The 25,504-nt window shown below is 44.7% G+C and overlaps 1 protein-coding gene across 4 annotated transcripts in view; it reads left to right on the forward strand.

Annotated features, from left to right (window-relative positions):
- The window catches only part of PLCD3 (phospholipase C delta 3), a 172,395-nt gene extending 149,173 nt beyond the window's left edge, over nt 1-23,222 (forward strand). For all 4 annotated transcript variants that reach the window (XM_068263207.1, XM_068263206.1, XM_068263205.1 and 1 more), the window contains 5 exons: nt 2,369-2,485; nt 5,564-5,730; nt 7,520-7,652; nt 11,129-11,278; nt 14,574-23,222. In XM_068263207.1, the coding sequence (XP_068119308.1) occupies nt 2,369-2,485; nt 5,564-5,730; nt 7,520-7,652; nt 11,129-11,278; nt 14,574-14,662 (656 nt within the window). In that variant the 3' untranslated portion in view covers nt 14,663-23,222. The remainder of the gene's footprint in view (nt 1-2,368; nt 2,486-5,563; nt 5,731-7,519; nt 7,653-11,128; nt 11,279-14,573) is intronic.
- The last annotated feature ends 2,282 nt before the right edge of the window (nt 23,223-25,504 follow it).

Below are 25,504 nucleotides of genomic sequence, written 5' to 3' on the forward strand. Positions count from 1 at the left end.
CCGCACACACCTCCCAGAGTTAAAAACCGGCACTTACCTTGGCGTCTATTGCGTTCTGCTATATGCGCATAACCTGGGCGCGACACATAAGGGGAGGACAGGCGCAAATAGCCTGCTCCAGGGCTCACACCTCCTAGAGCAAGCCACTCACCACCTGCCTCCAAAGAAAAGAAATGCAATGCTTATTACAACAGAGAAAGAAAATGTGTGCTTCAACCAAGTGAACCTGACAAATCTGGCTTTGCAAATTTGGCCTATTGGCTAATCACGAGACATTGCTCATGCAAATAAGCATTTGCTTTCGCATGCCTAAATATGCAGGGTCAAAAACCAAAACCGCAAAACAATCGCCCTGCGGGAATCGGTTCATGCTATACAGCACTATCCAGGGGCGCCACGAGGAGGCTTCCCATTGCCCCCATACAACCGGGGGGCCGCGGGGGTCCCAGGCACTCTCACCGCCTGGAACCCACACAGCGGCACCCCGGAGGCGGAGGCTGTGGGGTGCAGGCGATCTCCCCAGCGTGATCAGCGCCGGGAAGAGCCGCCCGCACACACCTCCCAGAGTTAAAAACAGGCACTTACCTTGGCGTCTATTGCGTTCTGCTATATGCGCATAACCTGGGCGCGACACATAAGGGGAGGACAGGCGCAAATAGCCTGCTCCAGGGCTCACACCTCCTAGAGCAAGCCACTCACCACCTGCCTCCAAAGAAAAGAAATGCAATGCTTATTACAACAGAGAAAGAAAATGTGTGCTTCAACCAAGTGAACCTGACAAATCTGGCTTTGCAAATTTGGCCTATTGGCTAATCACGAGACATTGCTCATGCAAATAAGCATTTGCTTTCGCATGCCTAAATATGCAGGGTCAAAAACCAAAACCGCAAAACAATCGCCCTGCGGGAATCGGTTCATGCTATACAGCACTATCCAGGGGCGCCACGAGGAGGCTTCCGAAGTGGGTGACTATGGACTATGGTTTAAACTCCACTTATGACGCTTTGACTGTGAAATGCAGAAACAACCTGTGCATACTATGCAGTATGGCAAAGTAGAGCAGATTGAGAGTTCAATGAGATTAAACTGCACCAACCTTTTATTTTGATGCTTTTATTTTTCTTCCATCCAACTAAATACAGTGGTAAAATTAAAAGTCCCAGGTGGTAGGATAGTTAAGGTGGCTGAGGCCAAACAGCTGACAGTTGTTTCACGTTCACTTGACGCTCATACACCGTATTCCGTAGACACAGATAACTGGCTCAGCAGCTTCCTATAAATTGTTTCCAGCATCCCTGAAATGCTACATCACTCCATGGAGTCCTGCCCCTCTGGTTTACTGAAACGGAAAATGGCCAGGCTGGATTATTATCCCAATGTCGTGAGGCCAGAGTGAGGAGGACGAAGGCTGGATGGGGGCAGAGCAGCAGAGGAAGGCTGCCAGGACAACTGGGGAAACTGCAAGCATTGCTACGACTGGCATCCCTGATGCAAACGTCATCCTCATCGTCACGCAGGAGGGCGGAGCCAGCATGCTGAATGCAAAAATCTAGGGACAGATTTAAGGACACTTTTTACTCTACATCCAGACACAGAAAAATGGCAAAGCATACCGCTGATACTTGACCAATTTGTATCATAAAGGTGTCAGGCTGTAGATACATAATAATATTGACATCGCGAGGCCGAAACCGGTCGGGAACTGGAGAGTGAGCATTACTTTCTGCAGATATAATGGCACTTTGTGCATTATATGTGTATTTTATGTGAAGGGTCAGTGTGATGCAGGACCAGCACTGTTGAGTATCTGTATTTGTATTTATGCTTCCTGTTTGAATATCTCTTCCTGCATTTTGAACAATAGCATAGGGTGACTCCAGGAGAACATTTGTCTAGAGCTGGCAATACCAGTTTGGAAGACTGTACTGTCGGCAGAAGTATGTAACTGCTCTGATCCCAGTCACCAAACTGTGACGCAAAAAGCAGCTCACTGATCATCTCTATTAATGAAATCTAATTTTTGCAACTGAATTCAAATTGTTTTGCAATTTGTAGGCATCTTGGAATTGGACCAATCAAGTGCAGTTGCTGCCAATTTGGATTTGTTGATTAACAAGCTGCACACAAATTGCAACAAAAATTTGCATGACGTTGGAAAAAATGATGATCTCTATTCATTACTAGATAGGATGGTAAATTGAGTAGATTTAGACTGGACGTATTAGTCTTGTTAATAACACTTTGTGAAATATACAAATATATTTGTTATATATTTGAACGGTTTTATGCACTCTTTAGAGTGCTGTGTAATATGTCAGGATTTTAAAAGCCCACTAAGTAAATAACTGTGCTGTCTGACTCCTCCCAGGAAATGGTTTGGTTCGCTACAATACCCGGCAGCTCAGTCGGATTTATCCCGATGCCTTGAGAGCCAACTCTTCCAACTTCAGCCCCCAGGAGATGTGGATCGCTGGCTGCCAGCTTGGTAAGTTATATACATTCTGGGCATGATGCCTTGAAGAGAGAACTTTTCACTACAAATACCAAACTTAAGAGAATTAAAAATATATAAATACAATAAGGACACATTTGTAAAGCGCTTTTCTCCCAATTGGACCCAAAGCGCATAATCTTGTCTCAGATCAGTACATAGTTGCAGTTAAAGGGGCACTATGGCGAAAAATTCTAAAATGTAAAATATGCGCAAACATATACAAATAAGAAGTACATTTTTTTTCAGAGTAAAATGAGCCATGAATTACTTTTCTCCTATATTGCTGTCACTTACAGTAGTTAGTAGAAATCTGACAGAAGTGACAGGTTTTGGACTAGAATATTCTCAGGGATTTATTTATTTTCAAAAGCACTTAGTGAATGGCAGTTGCTCTGTCCAACTGCCAAAAAACTGTGCTTGGGGAGATGTAATAATGACAGGGGAGTCGGCACTACAGCTCACTCTGCATGTAGGAGAGAGGGGGAGCGGCAGACATGCAACTTCTCTTCAAACTTTTGGCACAGTCAGCGTGCTCATACTTCAAACAGCAATGGCTAGATGAAGGAAACAGAGAGTGGCAAGTCGGCACTGCTGTAAACTGTACTTTAATCCAAAGGGTGGGGATACATCAATACACCTGTAATAATACAAAGGTGCACATACCGTGAAGTGGAGGCTGCGAGTTGATGGTGGGTGCTGGCCACAGGGTAGCCTTACGGCCGTTTCGCGCTAAAAACACGCTTCTACAGAGGCTGTCTGTCCAACTGCCAAAAAACTGTGTAGCAAGTAGGGAAGCTGGCCAGCCTCATTGTTTAAATCCTTTTTAGGGAATATCTTTATAAAGAATAAAAGCCATGATGAGAATCCCCTATGCAGAGATAGACTAGTCCAAAACCTGTCACTTCTGTCAGATTTCTACTACCTACTGTAAGTGACAGCAACATAGGAGAAAAGTAATTTATGACTCATTACTCTGGCGAAAAATTTTAACATTTAAAATATGTGCAAACAGACAAATAAGAAGTATGTTTTTTCCATAGTGCCTCTTTAAAGTGGAAAAAGTTACGTGATCATAAATTCCAGACTAAGCTGGTGTCTTTTCAGTTTTGATTTAAATGCCTCCAGGGTTGGGGCTGAATTATCGGGTGTGGTAAGGTTCAGAAGGTAGGGGCAGAAGGCTCTATCTCTGTCAATTTGAGTTGGACTCTGAGGGTGGTTATTGGATCCTGTAGATCTGAGGTTGTTGGAGGCATGATGCAGTTGCAACAAATACTTTAACCACTTCCACACCATGACATTTTATGCTGATCTGTGCAGCGTGGGCTCTTCAGCCCACAGCACAGATCAGGTTGCAGCCAGGGCGATCAGACTTCCCCCCTCTTTTCCCCACTAGGGGGATGTCCTGCTGGGGGGGTCTGATCGCCGCCGGCTGCTTGCGCTTGCGGGGGGGGGCTCTTCAAAGCCCCCCTCCGCAGCGCTTCCTGGCCTCCTTCCCCTTCCCTCTCCCTCCCCCTGTGAGCGGCGCAGGACGAATTTCCGTCCTGCGCCTGATGGGATAGGCTTTAGCCTATCAGATGCCGGTGATCCCCGGCCAATCAGAGGCCGGGGATCGCCGATCTCCTCTACGGCGCTGCTGCGCAGCAGCGCCGTATACATGTAAACACCGGGGAAGATCTTCCCCGTGTGTTTACATTTACCCTGCGAGCCGCCGATCGGCTCGCAGGGTGTTCACGGAGACACCCTCCGGGAACTGACATGGAATGGTATACACTTCTGGATTCAGGGGCGTGTATATACGCTCCGAGAATCCGGAAGTGGTTAAATCTCTACACAACCTAGGCTATGGATATCTGAAGGCCCCAAGACTACTCACTAGAATTCCTGAAAATTAGTTAAAGGGGAACTTCAGCCTAAACAAACATACTGTCATTAAAGAGACACTGAAGCGGAAAAAAAATATGATATAGTGAATTGGTTGTGTACTATAAATAATTACTAGAAGATTAGCAGCAAAGAAAATATTATCATATTTTATATTTTCAGGTATATAGTGTGTTTTCTAACATTGCATCATTCTCTAATATGCGCAGATTACACAACACTCAGCATTTAAAATGATTCTTTCAGAGCAGTCTGTAAACTAATGACCTCTCCTCTATCAGTTCACAAACAGTTGAGATAATAAGTCAGAAAACAGCCCTCTCCAAGACTTTGAAAGTCGTAGAGTTAATGGCTTTTTTGCATAGAGATAACAACTAGAGTTTCTTAACTCTTCCTGTACTGGAAACAATTAGACTGATGTATCTGATCTTAATGTTTTATTTTTTAGCTGTACTACACATACAAATCATAATATCATCATTTTTTTTCGCTTCAGTGTCTCTTTAAGTTACATTAGTTATGTTAATTAGAATAGATAGGTAATATAATTTTTTACCCACCCTGTTTTAAAAGAACAGGCAAATGTTTGTGATTCATGGGGGCTGCCATCTTTGTCATGGGGGCAGCCATCTTTTTGGTTGAAAGGAGGTGACAAGGAGCAAAAGACACCGTTCCAACTGTCCTTTGTCCTGATAACCTCTCCCAGCTGCATGCGCTAGGCTTCAAATGTCAAATTCAAAATGTAAAAAAAAAAAAAAATTGCACCAAAACAGCAGAACGAGAACAATAACATCAGAAATCCCATCATGCTTTGCACAGCATCAGGGGAAAAATGCCCGGGCAGTTTTCTTCTGTGCAACTAAAAATGAGGCTTGTATAAGAGAAACAAGTTCTGATGCTGTGAAACTGTTAAAGAAACACCAAGCCTTTTCAGTGCTGCTGAGTCGATTTTTAGTCTGGAGGTTCACTTTAAGTTAAAAAAAAAATCTTTCTTTATAGCATAGACCTCTGACTTATCCTCATCATATCAGGACAATGTCCCAAGCTTCAGTCCAAAGCATAACCAAACTACTACCTAGAGACAGTAGATACAGTGATAATATGCTATCTGTGAAATTCAATGGACAAAACAAAAGGCAGCAGTACATTAAACTATACTTAGCCTTCCTGTGTTTTCCCACCCTGCAGTGGCTCTCAATTTCCAGACCCCGGGCTACAAGATGGACCTGAACAGGGGACGTTTTCAGGACAATGGTTCCTGTGGCTATGTGCTGAAACCAGAATTCCTCCGCAGGGAGGACACCTTATTCAATCCAGAGGATCTGAGTGGCAACGTGAAGATACTCAAAATTAAAGTGAGTTAAGTTTGCTGAATGATGTTTCCAGAAAAGAATAAAACCAAAGCATTGAGTGTTGCTTATCTGTAGATATGAGCTGTAATTTAGCCAGGGAATCTGTGTAAATGTGGGCAAGAGAAGTAATTGTAAGTAAAATATTCTGTTCCTGACAAGGTTGCCAACTCATCCTTTTAAATCCGGACATGTGAATGATGCAGTCTTACGGCTAGTTAGATGCAGTTTAGGCACTGATTATGTGTACGCAACCCCTGACCCTCCATCATTAAATGTTTCAGTATTTAAAGGGATGATTTGGCAACCTGGTTCCTGATTTGATAATGATTTAAATTTAAACGCTCCATCTTTTTACACTTATGTGTGGCTGAAATGCCTCGCAGTTAGTGATGGTTATGTCGAGAACTCATGGAGAATCATGTGATCAGTTTGGTCAGGTGATAGATATATACTGTAAGTATCTGATTCGCCAGTCATGATAATGTGCTTAAACAGGATGTGATCACTGCAAATCAGAGCTTTGCAATTCTTATCAGCTGGTCAAAGAAATCACATGCTTTTCCATGAATTCTCCTATGCATTGCCATCCCTAGATATGACCATCACTAGTCACAGACCCTCCAGTATACTGGGAGACAGTGAAGAATAAGGTGCATGGACAGAGGCAGCAGTGCTCCTGTTCCATCTGTGTTCTAAAGTGGCTGGATAGTGTACTGTGTAAGAGCTTTGCCTCTGACACAGGAGACCAGCGTTGGAATCTCGCCTCTTCCTTTTCAGTAAACCAGCACCTATTCAGTAGGAGACTTCCAAACACTGCTACTGCCTATAGAGCGTGTTCTAGTAGTGGCTGCAGCTGTGGCACTTTGAGTCTGCCAGGAGAAAAGTGCGCATCTGGCTGCCTTATATTATTTGGGGTAAACACCTGGCTACTTCAAGCAGCTTACCTGGCAATCTAACACCTGCCACTACACAATGTCCTTAGTAGGGGAGTTGGGGATGCACCAGAGAGTTTTGTTTAGGGAGTTGTGAGACCCAAGGCCCTCAGTCATCTGATAAAACTGATCAAGCTTCTCTATGAGATCTCAGACATGAGCAGCCCTGAACAGGAAGGGACCGGGAGCTGTCCCTGACAATTAAAAACCTGATGAATGTCTCACTTCTTCTTAAAGCGGGATTGTCACCATAAAAATTACATTTCAACAGCAACTGGTCTGAGTGTATTAAGTGATTAAGATGCTAATCCTGCATTCAAAACTTTCAAAACGTTTTCTGCTGTTATGATTTGGAGTTATCACATACCTAATGAGCACTGGCCCTTTAGTAGTCAGTGCCAAACAGTTGCATGCTGGGGGTTCTTTTTATCTATAATCTATTCCTCCTCTTCCCTTTATTTCCCTGCCTAGCTGCTTATCTGAAACACGATCCTCTGCTTGCTTGTGTTTACAAGCAAGGCTGAGGCGACTCAGCGATTGGAGGAGACAAGAAAAAAAGTAAAGGGCAGAAATTACATCAGGATTTAGCCTAAACTGTGGGCAAAAGACATGGTTCCCACAAGGAACAGAATTATCTTCATTTACTATATAAAATTCACTGAAATAAAAACGTGGCCAGTACAATACATGTGCTATGTAAGTAGATCAAGTATTTATCTACTTATATATGTGTTTTTGTTTTCCTTGCATAGTATGGCTGATCCTCCTGCTTTAAGATATTGCTATAGTAAACATACTGTGAGCTGTAGTTTCAATGCATGATATTGACTGTAATCACTGACTTTATTATCTTCCATTAGGTTATTTCAGCCCAGCAGCTTCCAAAGCTGAACCAGGAGAATCCAAATTCGATTGTGGACCCATTTGTGCGTGTGGAAATCCACAGTATGGGGAGGAGGAGGGAGCGGGAGACCACATACATCCTCAACAATGGTGAGAGCTGCAGACTGTCTATATATCCAGACAGCGGATCAGTGAATAATGGCACACAGCGCCTATGCGTAAGAATGGCGCCGCATTAAAAAGATACGCTTATCGCTATTTATCGTTAGTACTGCATAATAATGGCGCACAGGGAAAAAAAAGAAGAAAAATGGCACACACTAACGTTATTTATCAATAGTTGACAGTAGAAAGAGAAGCAGAAACCGCTGGCACTGCAGTAATCGAAACACATCCAGGAGGAGGGAGGAAGAGGAGGGGGGAGCACTACACAGCCCCAAACGGAAGTATATTCGAAGTGTATCCTCAGCGTGCTCAGGTCCAAGTCACAGCATGGTTGGGAGGAGAAGAAAGCGCCGGCACTGCTGTTATACACTTTATTATAACGTTGGTAAAATCAATACAGAGACATTCATCCAGACAAATTGGAGAAACACATACCGTGGGTGGGTGTAGAAGGTGCGGTGGGTGCAGAGCCTGACGGCCGTTTCGCGCTACATGCGCTTCTACGGAGGCTATACCAAGCCTCCGTAGAAGCGCATGAAGCGCGAAACGGCCGTCAGGCTCTGCACCCACCGCACCTTCTACACCCACCCACGGTATGTGTTTCTCCAATTTGTCTGGATGAATGTCTCTGTATTGATTCTACCAACGTTATAATAAAGTGTATAACAGCAGTGCCGGCGCTTTCTTCTCCTCCCAACTATTTATCAATAGTGCCACTCATATGCCAAACAGCAGACGTTATAGCGCACATTAACATTATTTATCAATAGCTAACCTACATAAGCCAAACTGCAGAAGTTATTTAACTGCAAAATGGTAAATGGATTTAATGTAACACTGTCAAGGTTAGGGTTAGGCACCACCAGGGGGGTGCTTATGGTTAGACACCACGGGGGGGCTGGGGGTGTTTAGGGTTAGGCACCACCAGGGGGGTGCTTAGGTTTAGGCACCACCGGGGGGGGGGTTAGGGTTAGGCACCACCAGGGGGGTGCTTAGGGTTAGGCACCACCAGGGGGGTGGTTAGGGTTAGGCACCACCAGGGAGTTGGTTAGGGTTAGGAACCACCAGGAGGGTGCTTAGGGTTAGGCACCACCAGGAGGGTGCTTAGGGTTAGGCACCACCAGGGGGGTGCTTAGGGTTAGGCACCACCAGGGGGGTGCTTAGGGTTAGGCACCACCAGGGGGGTGCTTAGGGTTAGGCACCACCAGGGGGGTGCTTAGGGTTAGGCACCACCAGGGGGGTGCTTAGGGTTAGGCACCACCAGGGGAGTGCTTAGGGTTAGGCACCACCAGGGGGGTGGTTAGTTGTTAGGGACCACCAGGGAGGTGGCTAGGGTTAGGCACCACCAGGAGGGTGCTTAGGGTTAGGCACCACCAGGGGGGTGCTTAGGGTTAGGCACCACCAGGGGGGTGCTTAGGGTTAGGCACCACCAGGGGGGGTGCTTAGGGTTAGGCACCACCAGGGGGGTGCTTAGGGTTAGGCACCACCAGGGGAGTGCTTAGGGTTAGGCACCACCAGGGGGGTGGTTAGTTGTTAGGGACCACCAGGGAGGTGGCTAGGGTTAGGCACCACCAGGAGGGTGCTTAGGGTTAGGCACCACCAGGAGGGTGCTTAGGGTTAGGCACCACCAGGGGGGGGGGTTAGGGATAGGTACAGAGAGGGTTCTGTGTGTTAACGCTAAATAACGATAAGGCTTTATTGCTAGATAACGATAAGGCTTTAACGTTAAATAGCGATAAGCGACAAACTGGTTAGCGGCAACACCGTGCACCATTATTCGCAGGCGCCATTTTCAGATGGATCCCCAGACAGGCTTACGGTGGCCATACACTTAGATGGCCACCAGATTCGACCATCAGACAGATTCCTGTCAGATCAAATCTGACAAGGATCGATCTGATGTGTGCCACACACTAGTAGGGATGGTCAGTGAGATGCAAATATTTTTGAGTTCATGCCGAATTATGTACATTTATGCAACTACGGTATACACAGCTTGAAAATGGACCAATCAATTTAAACCTGGGTGGGAATTGATTTTTCCCATTTTCAAGCTGCCTATATTTGCATAAGAAGTATGCAATCCTGCATGAACTCGGAAAACCTCTCACTGACCCTCCCTGCACATTAGGGACAGATTGTCAATAGATTTCTGAATTCAATCTGTAAAAAAAAAAATCTATTGAACCTCAGCATTGTACTGTTTGATTCAGTGCAACGCTAAGTGCCGTCGACCTACTGCCACTGTCATCTTGCGCCAATCGCCATAGATTTTTTCATCTGCACTATCAATCTATTCATCTGATTTCAGCTTAAAATCTTTTGATCAATCGTGGCTCCTGCTGCATTGATTTCTACCTGATTAGATCAGAACAAATTAGCCGGATGTTGAGGAGAGATATCGATAAGTGTTCGGCCCTATTCTAGATTCTCATCACCAAGGACAATCATTCATGCTGACAGTTTGTTAAACTCTACACAAATCAGAATCAATTAATTTGGTCAAGTAAGGCAACACACACACACACACACACACACACACGTATATATATATATATATATATATATATATATATATACACACACACTGTACACACACACACGTGTATATATATATATACACACACACTGTACACACACACACGTGTATATATATATATATACACACACACTGTACACACACACATACACACACACTACACACTATACACACACACACACACACACACCTTGGTGAGAAGTGTCCATTTACAGTTCTGTGCTGAATGCCTTCCACTTCTAGCAGCTCTAGCATGGTTCTGCATTAAAGGACAACTGAAGTGAGAGGTATATGGAGGCTGCCATATTTGTTTCCTTTTAAGAAATACCAGTTGCCTGGCTATCCTGCTGATCTTCTGCCTCTAATACTTTCAGTCACAGCCCCTGAACAAGCATGCAGCATAGAAGGCGTTTCTGACATTGTCAGATCTGACAAGATTAGCTGCATGCTTGTTACTGGTGTTACTCAGCCACTATTGCAGCCAAATAGATCAGCAGGGCTGCCAGGCAACCGGTATTGTTTAAAAGGAAATAAATATGGCAGCCTCCATGTTCTTCTCACTTCAGTTGCCCTTAAAGCATGGCTACCACCTGCGGGAATCACTCCTATTCAAAAATGTAGTATACTTGGCTTAGAGGCCAATTCCCAAAATGTAAGCGTATTGTCATGTGACAGCCCATGTGGAATCACTCCAACTGCTGCTGGCAATCACTGTGGTTGTGTGTAGAGTGAGCAATATTGTAGGCCAGAGCAGCACATACCTGACAAGTACTCCGCTTACTGATCCTGATGTGTAGGTGTCGCTCAGTGCTGTCCTAAGCCTATAGTCTATTGTCTATTCATCAGGAATGGGTCCAGCTGCCACTCTGTCACTGTGGTGCAGTGTGTGAATACTGTAATAACACATTGTTTTCTTATATAGGATTTAACCCCAAGTGGAACGAGATGCTACAGCTGGAGGTTCTGTGCCCTGAACTGGCTCTGGTTAGATTTGTGGTGGAAGACTATGACAAGGCGTCCAGTAATGACTTTATTGGGCAATACACACTGCCATTCCCCAGTCTTAGGCAAGGTAAGAGGGAAGGGCACATGGATAAGGCAGGCTAGAGGATGCCGAATTAACGGATTAGCACGATTGTCTTAATAACTTTATGTATTTATGGTTACAACACTATATGCATTGTAGAGCAGGGGTGGTGAAAGCTGTCCTTAGGCCTCTCTAGCTGTACACACTGTGTATATCCTCTCCAGAATGCGGCGGTTAGTGTATGAGCATTGCAGGAAATCGCACTGTTTTGGGACAAGCACAGTCACTGTACTAAAAAATAGTCTCTAGTAGTCAGAAAACTGCTTGCAAGGTGTCCCTGCTATATATGTACACACATATAGGTGCCTACTTGCACAGTGGGAGTCTCGGAGTTGCCACTTTGCCAAGATACATATGTGCAGCCCAGGGCCGGATTACCGACCAGGCAACAAAAGCAGTCGCTTGGGGCCCCATTCAGAATCAAAGGGGCCCTATCGCCATCCTGTCAGCGGTGGCTGGATGGTATAATGGTTAAAGGGACTCTGAGCAGTGCAGTAACTATGGAAAGATGCATATCATTTTAAAGCTCTCATTCTCCTCTTTCCAATGATTTATAAACCGCCACCCTATGCCTTTTAGTTTTCGAAATTTTCACGGCCACAGCAATTTCGATCGCAAAAATAGCGAAAACTAAAAGGCGTAGGGTGGCAGTTTATCTATCATTGGAAAGAGGAGAAAGAGAGCTTCAAAATGATATGCATCTTTCTATAGTTACATTGTATTACACAGGATGACTTTTCTCCAAAGTCAGCAGCTCGATTCAGCACAATGCAATGAAATATAAGGAACCCAGGGGGATATAATTACAAACATCATGCTGGTAGGAGTGAGGATGTAATTAATTAGTTGTGGGTATGCTTAAAGGCATACCCACAGGCACTGCTCGGAGTCCCTTTAAGGGCTCTGCCTCTGACACAGGAGACCAGGGTTCAAATCTCGGCTCTGCCTGTTCAGTAAGCCAGCACCTATTCAGTAGGAGACCTTAGGTAAGTCTCTCTAACACTGCTACTGCCTATAGGGCGCGTCCTAGTGGCTGCAGCTCTGTCGCTTTAAGTCCGCCAGGAGAAAAGCGAGATATAAATGTTAGTTGTCTTGTCTTGTCAAATGATGCCGTGCGCTGCTGATTGTCTTCAGAGCCAGGCTCTCCTCCTAGGTCCCCCTCCTGCTACTGTGCGCTCTGCCGCTGCCACTCCTCCCTCCCTTCCCACAGAGAACCACAGCTGCAGCAAGAATGATAGCAGCAGATGGCAAACGCTCACTCACCCATCCATGACCCAAGCGATAGAGATCCCGTCATCTGAAACCCATCTGTCTCTTCTACAGTGCAGCCACTCGCTCTGAACTTCCTGATTCTCAGATCAGACAGGAAGTAGGAAGTAGTAATAGTAGTAACAGAGCGTCAGCACTCTAGAGGAGACAGATGGGCTCCGGATGACGGGACCTCTATTGCTTGGATCGCAATAGGTGAATGTGATTCATCTGGTGCTGTCATTCTCCCCCGCTGCGGCTGCCTTCTTTGCTGGACTATTGTATTCACCGGGATCTAGTTTGGGAGGAAATCGGTTGTTCGGTGGTGGGGGTGGTTATGCAATTCTGTCTGGGGAATGGCTTCCGGTTTGGCGGTGTCCAGAGCTTTCTGCTATTGCCAGGCTGGAGATGCAGGGGGAAAGTGCTGCTGCTGTGATATCTGGTGCCCTCTTCACAGGGGCGCCCCAGCCTCTGAGTGCAAATGTCCCAGCCATTTATCTCTCACTCTGCATTTTGCCGCTGCTATTCCCTGCATTGTGCACCCACAGAGGAAAGTGGGTTGTTGCCCATAGCAACCAGTAGTTCGGCTACCCCGGTGTGTGAGGCATGTTGCTGTGCAGCTGCATCTTCTGATTCTATTACGACATGATGGGGGGGCCCAAATCAGTTACTTTGCTTAGGGCCCCATTTAGCCTTAATCCGGCTCTGGTGCAGCCCCAAATGATTTACTTTTTAGGAGTGCAGGATTTAATTCTGCTGCCTCGTTTGCCTGGTTCATAGCATTATTTATTTTAACACTTGCTGAAGCAATTTCTTAGTTGGACTAGTACTATATGTACCCATCTTCTTTATATGATGTCAGTTCAGGTGTACTTTAAGCTTTTTTTTTTTTTCCCCAGTCCTGGGATCTGTACTCTTATTATGGATAGTCTAGAATCTTCTCATCTAAGGGCCGGGGCCCACTAGCAGCGCTTCCAGTGCTATAGCTGATCGCCAGCAATTACTGGTGACTGGCAAAGCATTTAGACAGTGACACCCTATATGGGTGATTCCACTACAGTGCTTGCCATTTGTATTAAATTGCCTGCAGCATTTTCTGAGCAATTGAGATTAAAGAAATGTACCAAAATAGGGCAATCCTTCAGAATTTTAACAAGCGATGTTCATAGCAATTTTGAACAGATCGCAAACTGCAACTGCTATTGGGTCCCCCTGTGTGGCCTGCCTCTGTGACCTCATGACCCCTATAAAGAGAGCAGCATATTGTGCATGTGCTTACATCATTGAGGCTCTTCTCCCTCCTCTTTACTCCGCAGCACTCACCAGCTTTCTACTGTAAGGCCTTGATGTCATGTGACTTCCATTAGGCTGCCCGGAAGCTCCCTTCCACACTGAGTAGCACGCATGCTCAGTGAGAAGTTAATTATATTGCTGGTGGTAAAATACCAAATATCTCCTCTTGCTTACATCCTACACTCCCCACATTTTCAGGGTAGGGAGGGGACCCCCCGAACTGCCTCTATGCCAAATTGCAGCCCCTGAGCCCCGCTGGTTCAGGAGATAGATTAGAGAAACATATCTCGGGAACCAGTGGGGCTCGGGGGCTGCAATTTGGCATAGAGGTAGTTCGGGGGGTCCACTCCCTACCCTGAAAATTTGGGGAGTGTAGGATGTAAGGAAGTGGAGATATTTAGTATTTTACCACCAGCAGCATAATGAAATAGTTTCCTACTGCGCACTGGGACAGGCAGCGTAATCGGACACAACACCGGCACGCTGTAGAGTGAAGAGGAGGGAGCAGAGCCGTAGGGATGTGTGGGTATTCTGCGCTACTCTGCATAATCTTCACAGAATCTATTGTTATGCCTGCAAGCTGAACTGGAGGGATTGCCTTTTCTTTTCCTCAGCAGTGTTGGAGCTTCACTGATCGGTTGGGTTTGGTTCTCTTTCTGCACAATGCTGAGTGATTGGGAGGTGTTTGCAGCATAAAACTGCTGATTGATGTCTATCTATCTTCTTTCCATCTGCTCAGGTTATCGGCATGTTCATCTGCTCTCTAAGGATGGTGCTTCCCTCTCTCCAGCCACGCTATTTATTCATGTGCATATTGAAGATCCATGAAGAGCTGAAGCCGACACTAGTAACTGTGGAGACTCTATATAAATAATGTGACTTTTCCAGAACCCCTGGAGGTCTCTACACCAAAGCTGAGGACTTCCCTGATACCCCTGTCACCTGGTATGCTGTGCTGCTCACAGCTCCCTGTGCCTTGTCCTCAGTGGTGACATTCCAGAAGCCATTATGTACAGCACTACATCCGGATACCGGGTTACAGCAGTGTCTGAAAGCTCTAAAACTCTCCAGGAAGTTTTCCTCCAGTTTATTTTTCATGCGATCAGTATTGGAATTATGGTTCCAAATGAACAACCAATGCAACAAGCGAGATTTCAACAGAACAAAATATATACACTATATTGCCACAAGTATTGGGATATGCCCCCAAAGCAGAGCTGGGACAAGGTCCTCCAGCACCCAAGACTAAGACCAAAGTGCACCCCAGCCATCACACACTGAATTCTATTAGACTAGGAGGTTCCCCTAGGGCCCACAACCCCTCCAACACCTTAATCTCTAGTTATCTGGCTTGCAGTCACTGTCATGTATCCCCTTTTCTTATTTCTCTGTGCTTCAAACACAATAGGGGAATGATAGCTGAGTGAGTTGTGCACCCCTCCTACACTGCGCCCTGAGGCTGGAGCTTCTCTCGCCTCTGCCTCGGCACGGCCCTGCTCCGAAGCATTGAATTCAGGTGTCCTAATCACTACCTTGTCCACAGGTGTCTAAAATCAGGCATATGAAAACTGCTTCTACAAATGTTTGTGGAAGAATTGGTCACCCTCAGGAGCTCAGTAAATTCCATTGAATTCCATGGAGGTACCATGATGAGATGCCACGTGTGCAATAAGTCTGCAATATTTAGTAGTGAGGACATTTCATGAACAAAATCAACTGTTAATATCATAACTAAGTGTTAGCAATTAGAGGCATCAGCAATTCAGCCATGAAAAGTCACAGAATGGGGTCAGTGCTACTTTCTGCAACGTCAGTAGCTACAGACCTCCAAACTTCATATGATCTCAAGATTAGTTCGGTAACAGTGCATAGCTTTTACATGGTACAGGTTTCCATAGCCAAGCAGCTGTATCCAAGCCTTCCATCACCAAACGCAATGCAAAGCATCAGATGTTGCCGTGTAAAACACTCCACCAGTACACTAGAGTAGTAGGGTTGTGTTTTTCGTAGTGACGAATTGCACTTCTCTGTCTTGCAATCAGATGGACGGGTCTGGTAGATGCTGGGAGTCCGGTACTTGCCTGACTGCATTGTGCAATTGTAGTGTTTGGTGGTGAAGAGGGGTTTATGGTGTATTTTTCAGGGGTGGCTTGGCCACTTTGTATCTTGAAGCATTCAGAGTTGCTTTCAATGGAACTAAGACTTTTTGGACAATTTCATGTTCCCTCAGTTTAGGCTGCCCCTTCCTATTTTAACATGCCTGCACACCAGTGCACAAAGCAAGCTTGGACCTCAACCTGATAGAACACCTTTGGGATGAATTAGCGTGGAGACAGCAGGCCAGGCCTTCCTGCCCAATTTTAGAGCCAGACCTGAGACCTCATGAATGGTCAGAAATTCCCACAAACACACTCCTGAACCTTGTGCAAAGCATCCCCAGAAGAGGTGAAGCTGTTCCATCTGCAGAGGGTGAGCTGCCTCTGAATTAGCCTACAGATTAAGAATGGGAAGGCCTCATTGTTTGTTTTTTGTGTGCAGACAGGCATCCCAATACTTTGGGTTATATGGTGTATGTTATATGTATGCAAGAAGAAATGAAGGGGTGGGTTTGCCTAAAACTGATTCTCATTTGGATTGGATACCTGTAGCTGGCATCAACCAGCAGATGTTTCTAAAAATTAGAAACTTCTCCCATTCACGTGGCTGGCCTATTGGAGGGACATTTTTATGGAAGGGTGAAGCTGAGAATTTTGTTCTAAAAGTCCAAGAGTTGGTTAATGATTCAGCTCACCAGCCATTTTCCCCTTAATGTGGATCCACACTGTGTGGGTTGCATAATGCATACGTTATAATGTGTGTGTACCGCAATGCGCACATTATCACACACACTATCTCACAAAAGTGAGAATACCTCTCACATTTTTGTAACTAATTTATTATATATTTTGAGAAGACTACACTGAAGATATGAGACTTTTATACAACATAACGTAGTCAGTGTACAACTTGTATAACTGTAAATTTATTTTCCTCCTTAAATAACTTAACACAGCCATTAGTGTCTAAACTGATGGCAACAAAAGTGAGTACACGCCTATGTAAAGAATGTCAAAATTGTGCCTAAAGTGTCTATTTGGTGTGTCCACCTATTTTTAAGCACTGCTTTGAACTCTTTTGGGCATGTAGGTCACTAGAGCTTCAAAGGTTGCCATTGGAATCCTCTAACATCAACCAGCTTCGTCATGTAGCAGATTAAGAGACCTTGCGCTCTTCCACCTTCTGTTTGAGGATGATCCACAGATGCTCTATAGGGTTTAGGTCTGGAGACATGCTTGACCAGTCCAGCACCTTTACCCTCCGTTTCTTTAGCCAGGCAGCAATTGTCTTAGAGGTGGGGTTGTCGTCCTGTAGGAATATAGCCTTGTGGCCCAGTTTCCAAAGCGAGGCGATCATGCTCTACTTACGTTGGCATTCATGGTTCCCTCAATGAGACAGGCAGTCTCAGCATTCGCTCTCAGCCGTGTAGCACCTGACTTGGGTGCCGGCCCAGACTGTATAGCGGCTCAGGGAGATTTCTTCCCAAATCATTGTAATTCGTGTGCCGGCAATAGCCATACGCTAAGCTGCTACGACTTGAAGTGGGGGTTGTTCTTTACGTGGGCGGTTCAGCCAGAGCAGGTTGAGTTGTCTTTCGGCACACCGTGCGTCCAACTGAACAACGAAGGGGGACTGTACATCTGCCTATAGCTCTCCAATGCTGGCAGCAGCCCTGCAGCCCCAATCCACTGCAACTAGCATGCTTAACTAGGCAAGACAGGCTTTTCTTGGTACGCTTCACCTGGTTGCCGCCACACACTTGGCATCATCTGAACCAAATAGGTTTATCTTGGATTACGGGAACCATGTCCCGTGATCTGATGAGACCTAGTCCTTAGTTTGCTTTACTTCAGCAAACTGTTAGCAGGCTTTCTTGTGCCTCATGCTGAGAGGCTTCTCCTGGGATGGCAGTGATGCAGACCAATTTGATGCAGTGTGTGGCATATGGTCTGAGCACTGACAGGCTGCCCCCTATAACCTCTGCAGCAATGCTGCCAGCACTCACATGTCTTTTTGCAAAAGACAACCTATAGATATGATGCTGAGCACTTGCTCTCTGCTTCTTTGGCCAACCATGGCGAGGCCTGTTTTGAGTGGAACCTGTCCTGTTAAATCGCTGTATGGCATTGGCCACCATGCTGTAGCTCAGTTTCAGGGTGTTGGCAATCTTATTATAGCCTAGGCCATCTTTAGAGCAACAATTCTTTTTAAGTTCCTTGTAGGGTTGTCTGCCATCAGGTGCCCATGTTGAACTTCCACTAACCAGAATAAGAGAGCGTGTGAGAGCGACCTGCTCCCCCTGCACACCTGATGAGACCTTGTAACACTAATGAATAACATGACCCTGGGAAGACAAAAGGTCTAATTGGGCAGACTATTTGACATTCTTTACTAGGGGTCTACTTGGATTTTTTGACAGCGGTGTTGACTTTAATGGCTGTGTTGAATTATTTTGATGGGACAGCAAATTTACGTCATCATACAAAACTGATGCAATATATAAAGTAGGCAGTGCACAGCTTGCATGACAGTGTAAATTTGCTGTGCCATCAAGATATCTTTTCAAGGGACAACACTAAGGATATGACACTGTACTTGCTTTATATCAGTGGTCCTCAGACTAAGGCCTGCGGGCTGAATGTGGCCCCGAGGCTTTTTTTTTTACGCCCCCCCAATCCAGTGGTAGCACCACCTATCCACATGAAAGCCAGAAAGCAGTAATGTGCTGGTTTCCAATCAAATTCCAATTGGACTGCAGGTTGTCGCCTGGGTATGCTTTGCTGTCTGGCACACAAATTTGGCCTCAATTCACTAAGCTTATCTCCTGTCTTTAATAACTCTTCTAGAGTTGTTACCATGGTGATGAGGCATGTAGTATTCCGGAAACATTTTACCTCAGGCAAACCTAAAGTTAACTCTTCTGTCTTTAAATTAACTCTTCAAACCTTAAAATAACTCCAGAGTTAAAGACAGGCTGTTTATTAACTGCGTGTGAAAATAACTACAGAGGAGGTAATTTAACTACAGATGAGGTAAATTAACTGCAGAGGAGGTAACTTAAGGAATGAAGAGATAAGATAACTTTCTCTTATGTGGAGGTAAGTTTTCTCTTGCCTTATTATCTCCAGCATGATCTTAGTGAATAGAGGCCTTTAAAGACTTCTGCATCATTTCATGTATACTCTGACCCCCTCAGCAGTCTGACGTATGTTGATCCGGCCCTTGACCCAAAACGTTTGGGGACCCCTGCTTTTTATTGTATCCGTGTCATATCTTCAGTGTTGAACTATGAATAGATATAATAAAATATATGCAAGAATGAGAGAGTTAGTACTCCTTTTTGTTGGATACTGTACCTGTTAACTCAATGCCTGCATACAATGCAGATACATGACATGCCCATAGCATTGTATAGGCAGTGTCACATTGAGAATTAATATGCAGTGCAACGGATACAATGTCAATGCATCCATAAGTGGAATAGTGGCTGTGGGTGGACTTCTCTTTTAAAGAGAAACTGCACATAATACATGTGAACATCAATAACATATTTGTCTATAGAGTATAGAGGTAATCTGCAATAGTAACAAAGTCGCATTGTGTTAGTTTTAATGCAATGTTTTTTCCCTATTTGCAGCCCACACCTACTGCGTTGTGGTGCAGTGAAAGGATATGTTGCAACTCAATGCAGTGCGCCGTGCGTTATACGTCAGCATGCGCTATGATACACTAATGTTAACTAATGACAACGCAGGTGCTACCGCATGCAACTTTTTGGGTTAGTTTTGTGGTGCATATTTTTGCTTTATTTTCCAGCTTCTATAATGCGACACATTTGATGTGTAAATACCCAGACAGGACAACAGCTCAGTCAGCCCGTCTCCCGGGAAAAAACTCTGTATAAAACTTTTACACACCTATGAATAAGCTTTTTCTCTATGGTACTGGCAGGAAATCTTACTGTTCAGACAGTATTTGGACATCACCTCCCGCAATCAGCAGCCCCAGTGGCGTAACTAAAATTCATGTGCCCCCCCCCCAGCAAACGTTTATAGCCCCCCACCCACTCCTTACCTCCCCTTGGCAGCCTTCACAGCCTGAGGGCCCATCTCACAAGGGTCATAAAACTAGTATGGCCGTCATGATCGTCACACCCATAACATGTGTAGCCACAAAACCACCTGATCTGGAGTATAGTCCTCTGTATCGGAGGAAGGGAAAGCTAGCAGTAGAGGGGCCACACTGCTTTGATGCCGCATCCCCCCCCCCTTCCCCCACACACACACACAGTTGCAGAGGGTATATAGTTAAACCCATGAGCAGAGCCAACATATATGATATTATTGGGCAGTCATCCGTTTGACTAGCTGGAGGATTATGAAGTCAGTAGGCAGATGCTTGTTAGCACTTTAGACTTGTTTGTAACTACAGTTACTATTTACAGCTGTAGAGTTTGGCAATATTTGCTACCAATGCTGTCGGTGCATACACTACACTATAGTTACCTAATAGTCCATTTCTTCATAGAGTGCTGTAGCAATTTGATTTACTGTGTGACAATATATTTGACTAATTATTATAGGCTGAAATGTGTACCAAGTTACTGGATGACTATGGCACGACTCCTAGTCCTTCAAACTGCTCTTCTGCTCTGCCAGGTTGGTTCATTAAAATGGACCTGATCTCTTACACAGGACAGAAGGAAAGCATAGAGAAATGCACCCTGTCTAATTGTGACTAATTACAACTTGTCATGTGATCTTTCAGCTGTGTTGGCTGGCTGCCACGGCAGAGCAGCTAAATTGGTAAACACAGGATATTAACAATATAACTGCATCCATGAAGGCAGGAAGTAGACACACTGCAGATTTATTGCAGGATTTGTATCAGCTGTAACAAATGTTTTACATTAAAGGTTATTATGCTGTTGTGTATCTTTTAGAGCAGAGAGGAGGTTCTGAGTTCAGATCCGCTTTACACCTACCTAGCAGAAGTGAAGATGGGAACCTTTTGTGCACCAGCTTTAGGGCTGGTTCAGACGGACGTTTGGAGGCGTTGCGTTTGCTGGCATCGCGTTCAGCAGCGTTCGTGTGCGTTTGGATGCGGTCGCGTTTTTCTTCCCCTAGGGGGACATTAGCCGTCGTGGTTAACCTCCCCTGGAAGGTACATGTAGCTTCCAGGGGCTCCTTGAACGCCAGGGAAAATCGGGACCCAAGCGCCGCGTTTGTGTAAACGCGCTTGAAAGCTTGGTACAAACGCTCCCATTCACTTGAATGGGAGCGTTTAACACCAAGCCCTGAACGCTGGCTGGAAACGCTCTGCAAACGTCCGTCTGAACCAGCCCTTATTGTACTTCTGTTAACCAAATGCCAAACATTTACAGAACTATTGTCTTTAAAAGGTTGGTTTTTATGTCTAAGATATGTAAACAAGAATCAACTTAATGTACATAATCTTATCAATGTGTGTCAGTGTTTTAAGTACGTTGTTACTGTGTGCAATTTGTAATCATATCTGCTCATTACATGTACAGATTTATATTTCCACCATTATCGCAATATAAAGTTGTGACTATCAAGGACATAGATAACTGTTGCTAGGGAAAGAAAAGCCTTCCTATCTGCGTCTACCAGATTGGAAAAAAGAACTTACAAGCTAGGAAAGACAAGTGGCAAGTCCTCTGGTGAATGTGGGGATGGTACTGGTAAGGCAGTGTCCTGGCTGGTAGTCTTGCGCTTTGAAAAGTGCTTGGCTAATGTATTTCAATAGGATGGTGCACACCAGAGCCATTCGTTTGTTCCCCAAACGCAAACCGATTTCTAAGGCGATTCAACCTCAATGTTAAGTATAGGAAAGTAGAAAATCGCTCTGAAAAGCGCTAGATCATAGCGATTTCCCAAGAGTTTTTGGTACAGAAGCTGTTCAGTTACGAGCTACTGTAACAAAAAATAAAAAATGCTACACCAAAAGGCTCCAAAAATCGCTAGGCATGTGTAGAAAATTGCTCTGCATATGCCTAGAACCGCTCTAAAAAAAAAAAAAAAAAAAATCACTTTAAAAGCGCTGGGCGTTTGCGATTACACTTGCGCTTTTTGGTGTGCACTGGGCCTCCGTTTAAAAGCAGAATTACACATGCACTCTTATTCATGCATCGATTGTTAAAGTGTGCACTAACTATTTAATTCTACCTTCCAACAACTAGATTGGATACTTTTTAGGATGCTTATAAAAAACAATCATTGATAAAATTATTATTTTTTTAATTGATTCTATCTAAAGTTATCAGATTGGTTAAATCTCCTTTATGGGAACAATCAATTTTCCTTGCAACTAATTATCATATTGGAAGGTTTATTGTTCAGAAACATTGGAGCGTTGGTGGGAAGCTCTATGGTAACAAATTGGAACACTCACGTTCTACAGACATGTCCCGGAGGTGTAGCCAAGCAGCATGTACAGGAGACGGGAGGTTGAGTGAAGCGGGTCATTTACGCACACGCTCTTCCCTGCGCTGCTAGACATAATGTTATGCCTATGGTTGCACAGCAGTGTAACTTGGGTTTCACCAACAGCCAGACCCCAAATTACTTCTCCCTCCAAGTTGCTATGACTCGGAAGGGGAATAGTAATTAACACTGCCTGGAATTTGTGCAGCAGCGGGGTGAACAGTCTATCGCTCAGCCTATACCAAAGTGACTGAGCGGTGAGAATCTATGTATGCAGGTTACGTGGCTTCCAGTGGGTGGGGTGAGCACAGATACAAGGGAGTTTGTTCATCAGATGGTCAGTGTCATTTCGAGATCCCGCATGATCCTGTAAGCAATGTCATGAGACGCATGCAAATACGCTAGATTCTTGGCCAATATGGTGCTGAATAGCCATGTTTACAAGGCTTTATAATGTGGCTAATCTATTGGAGCAGAAGATATAGTTTAAATATTTATCTACTATAAAAAAAATCCAATATGGTGGCTTTCTGCAGAACCTAGTCATGAAAGAATGGTAATGCAGCCTCAGTCCTGGAACCCACTAGAGCGGTCACTAACTATTTCCCTAAATATATATTATATATATCGGAGCTGAACAATTTTAGTAATTTTTGAAGGGATTACTTATGTATGGGTACTTGTAAGTACACTAACATGGTGACAAGTAGTCCTGTCTAACCCCGGATGTATCCCCAGAAATCGCACGTACAGGCAATGTGCACTTCTGCTTATGGACTATTCTCTTTGTATACTTGTACATTTTGTAATCTCAATGCTCTGTAATAAAATTATCCATGGAACAATCGGCAGCGGTGACATCAGTGTTTTCTTTCTGCTTGTTTCTACAGGAAGTTATGTCAGCCAGGAACAGCTGAATTGAGAGGTGAATTCTGATATTACGTAAACTTTCTTGTGATCCCAATTATCTTTCTGTTGCACTTCTTCATAGCCCACTAACAATGAGTATCATGTGACAGGGAGAATATAAGTCTGCCCAGGCACACAATGCCTGCACTAGTTATAACTTACTACTGAACATTGTATTATAAAAAGCTCAAAGCTGCAAGCACACACCTTAAAGAGACACTGAAGCGAAAAAAAAATTATGATATTATGATTTGTATGTGTAGTACAGCTAAGAAATAAAACATTAAGATCAGATACATCAGTCTAATTCTTTCCAGTACAGGAAGAGTTGAGAAACTCCAGTTGTTATCTCTGTGCAAACAAGCCATTAAGCTCTCCGACTAATGCTTCATACACACTTGAGATAAAAGTCTTTGAAAAATGCAAGATCACAGACCAATTTTACCCCCTTCCATGTAGTATGAGAGCCATATTCTACACAGTCTATTCTATGGAGCTGCACTCCCCATCAGATAAAATCTTTGCAAGATGCTGCACACAAAGATGCCCGTACACATTCAAAAGATCATTATCTGCAAAAGATCTGTTCCTGCAAAATGCATTCATAGTCTATGAGATCTGCAGATCCTCATACACACTTGGTTTAACAGACTTCATCTGCATATCTGGCAATCATCTGCAGATCTGAAGATCCATCCTGGTGGATCTGATCTGCAGATGATTGTCTGTTAAACCACCCTGGCGTTCTGATTAAATCGCCAGGGTGGCTGCGGGAGGGTTTTTTTTAAATAAAAAAAAAACTATTTCATGCAGCCAACTGAAAGTTGGCTGCATGAAAGCCCACTAGAGGGCGCTCCGGAGGCGATCTTCCGATCGCCTCCGGCGGCAAGAAATAACACGGAAGGCCGCAATGAGCGGCCCTCCGTGTTTCGCTTCCCTCGTCGCCATGGCGACGAGCGGAGTGACGTCATGGACGTCAGCCGACGTCCTGACGTCAGCCGCCTCCGATCCAGCCCTTAGCGCTGGCCGGAACTGTTTGTTCCGGCTACGCTGGGCTCGGGCGGCTGGGGGGACCCTCTTTCGCCGCTGCACGCGGCGGATCGCCGCGCTGCAGCGGCGATCAGGCAGCACACGCGGCTGGCAAAGTGCCGGCTGCGTGTGCTGCTTTTTATTTGGTGGAAATCGGCCCAGCAGGGCCTGAGCGGCAGCCTCTGGCAGTGTTGGACGAGCTGAGCTCGTCCAGACCGCTCAGCAGGTTAAAACAAGTGTGTATGAGGATCTGCAGATCTCATAGACTATGAATGCATTTTGCAGGAATGGATCTTTTGCAGGAACAGATCTTTTGCAGATAATGATCTTTTGAGTGTGTACGGGCATCTTTGTGTGCAGCATCTTGCAAAGATTTTATCTGATGGGGAGCTCAGCTCCATAGAATAGACTGTGTAGGTATGGCTCTCATACTACATGGAAGGGGGTAAAATTGGTCTGATATCTTTCATTTATCTTTCAAGTGTGTACACACCATTAGGCCACATACAGACATCAGACCATAGTCTTTGGAAAATGAAAGATCACAGACCAATCTTACCACCCTTCATGTAGTATAAGAGCCATACTCTACACAGTCTTTTCTATGGAGCTGAACTCCACATCAGAAAAAAATCATGGCAAGATGCTGCACACACAGATGCTGTACAGACACAAAAGATCAGTATCTGCAAAAGATCTGTTCCATTCCTACAAATTGCAATGATAGTCTATGAGATCTGCAGCTCATCATACACACATGATTTAACTGACATTCATCTGCAGATCAGATCCACCAGGATGGATTTGCAGATCTGCAGATGAATGTCAGTTAAATCATGTGTGTATGATGATCTGCAGATCTCATAGACTATCATTGCAATTTGCAGGAATGGATTTTTGGCAGGAACAGATCTTTTGCAGATACTGATCTTTTGTGTCTGTACAGCATCTGTGTGTGCAGCATCTTGCCAAGATTTTTTCCTGATGTGGAGTTCAGCTCCATAGAAAAGACTGTAGAGTATGGCTCTTATACTACAGGAAGGGTGGTAAGATTGGTCTGTGATCTTTCATTTTCCAAAGACTATGGTCTGATGTCTGTATGTGGCCTAAGTTAGTCGTTGAGAGGGGTGTTATCTGACTTTTATTATCTCAACTGTAATTGAACTGTTTACTTTTTCTCTGCTAGAGG

The sequence above is a fragment of the Hyperolius riggenbachi genome, chromosome 12, assembly GCF_040937935.1.
Source record: "Hyperolius riggenbachi isolate aHypRig1 chromosome 12, aHypRig1.pri, whole genome shotgun sequence".
Classification (NCBI taxonomy): domain Eukaryota; kingdom Metazoa; phylum Chordata; class Amphibia; order Anura; family Hyperoliidae; genus Hyperolius; species Hyperolius riggenbachi.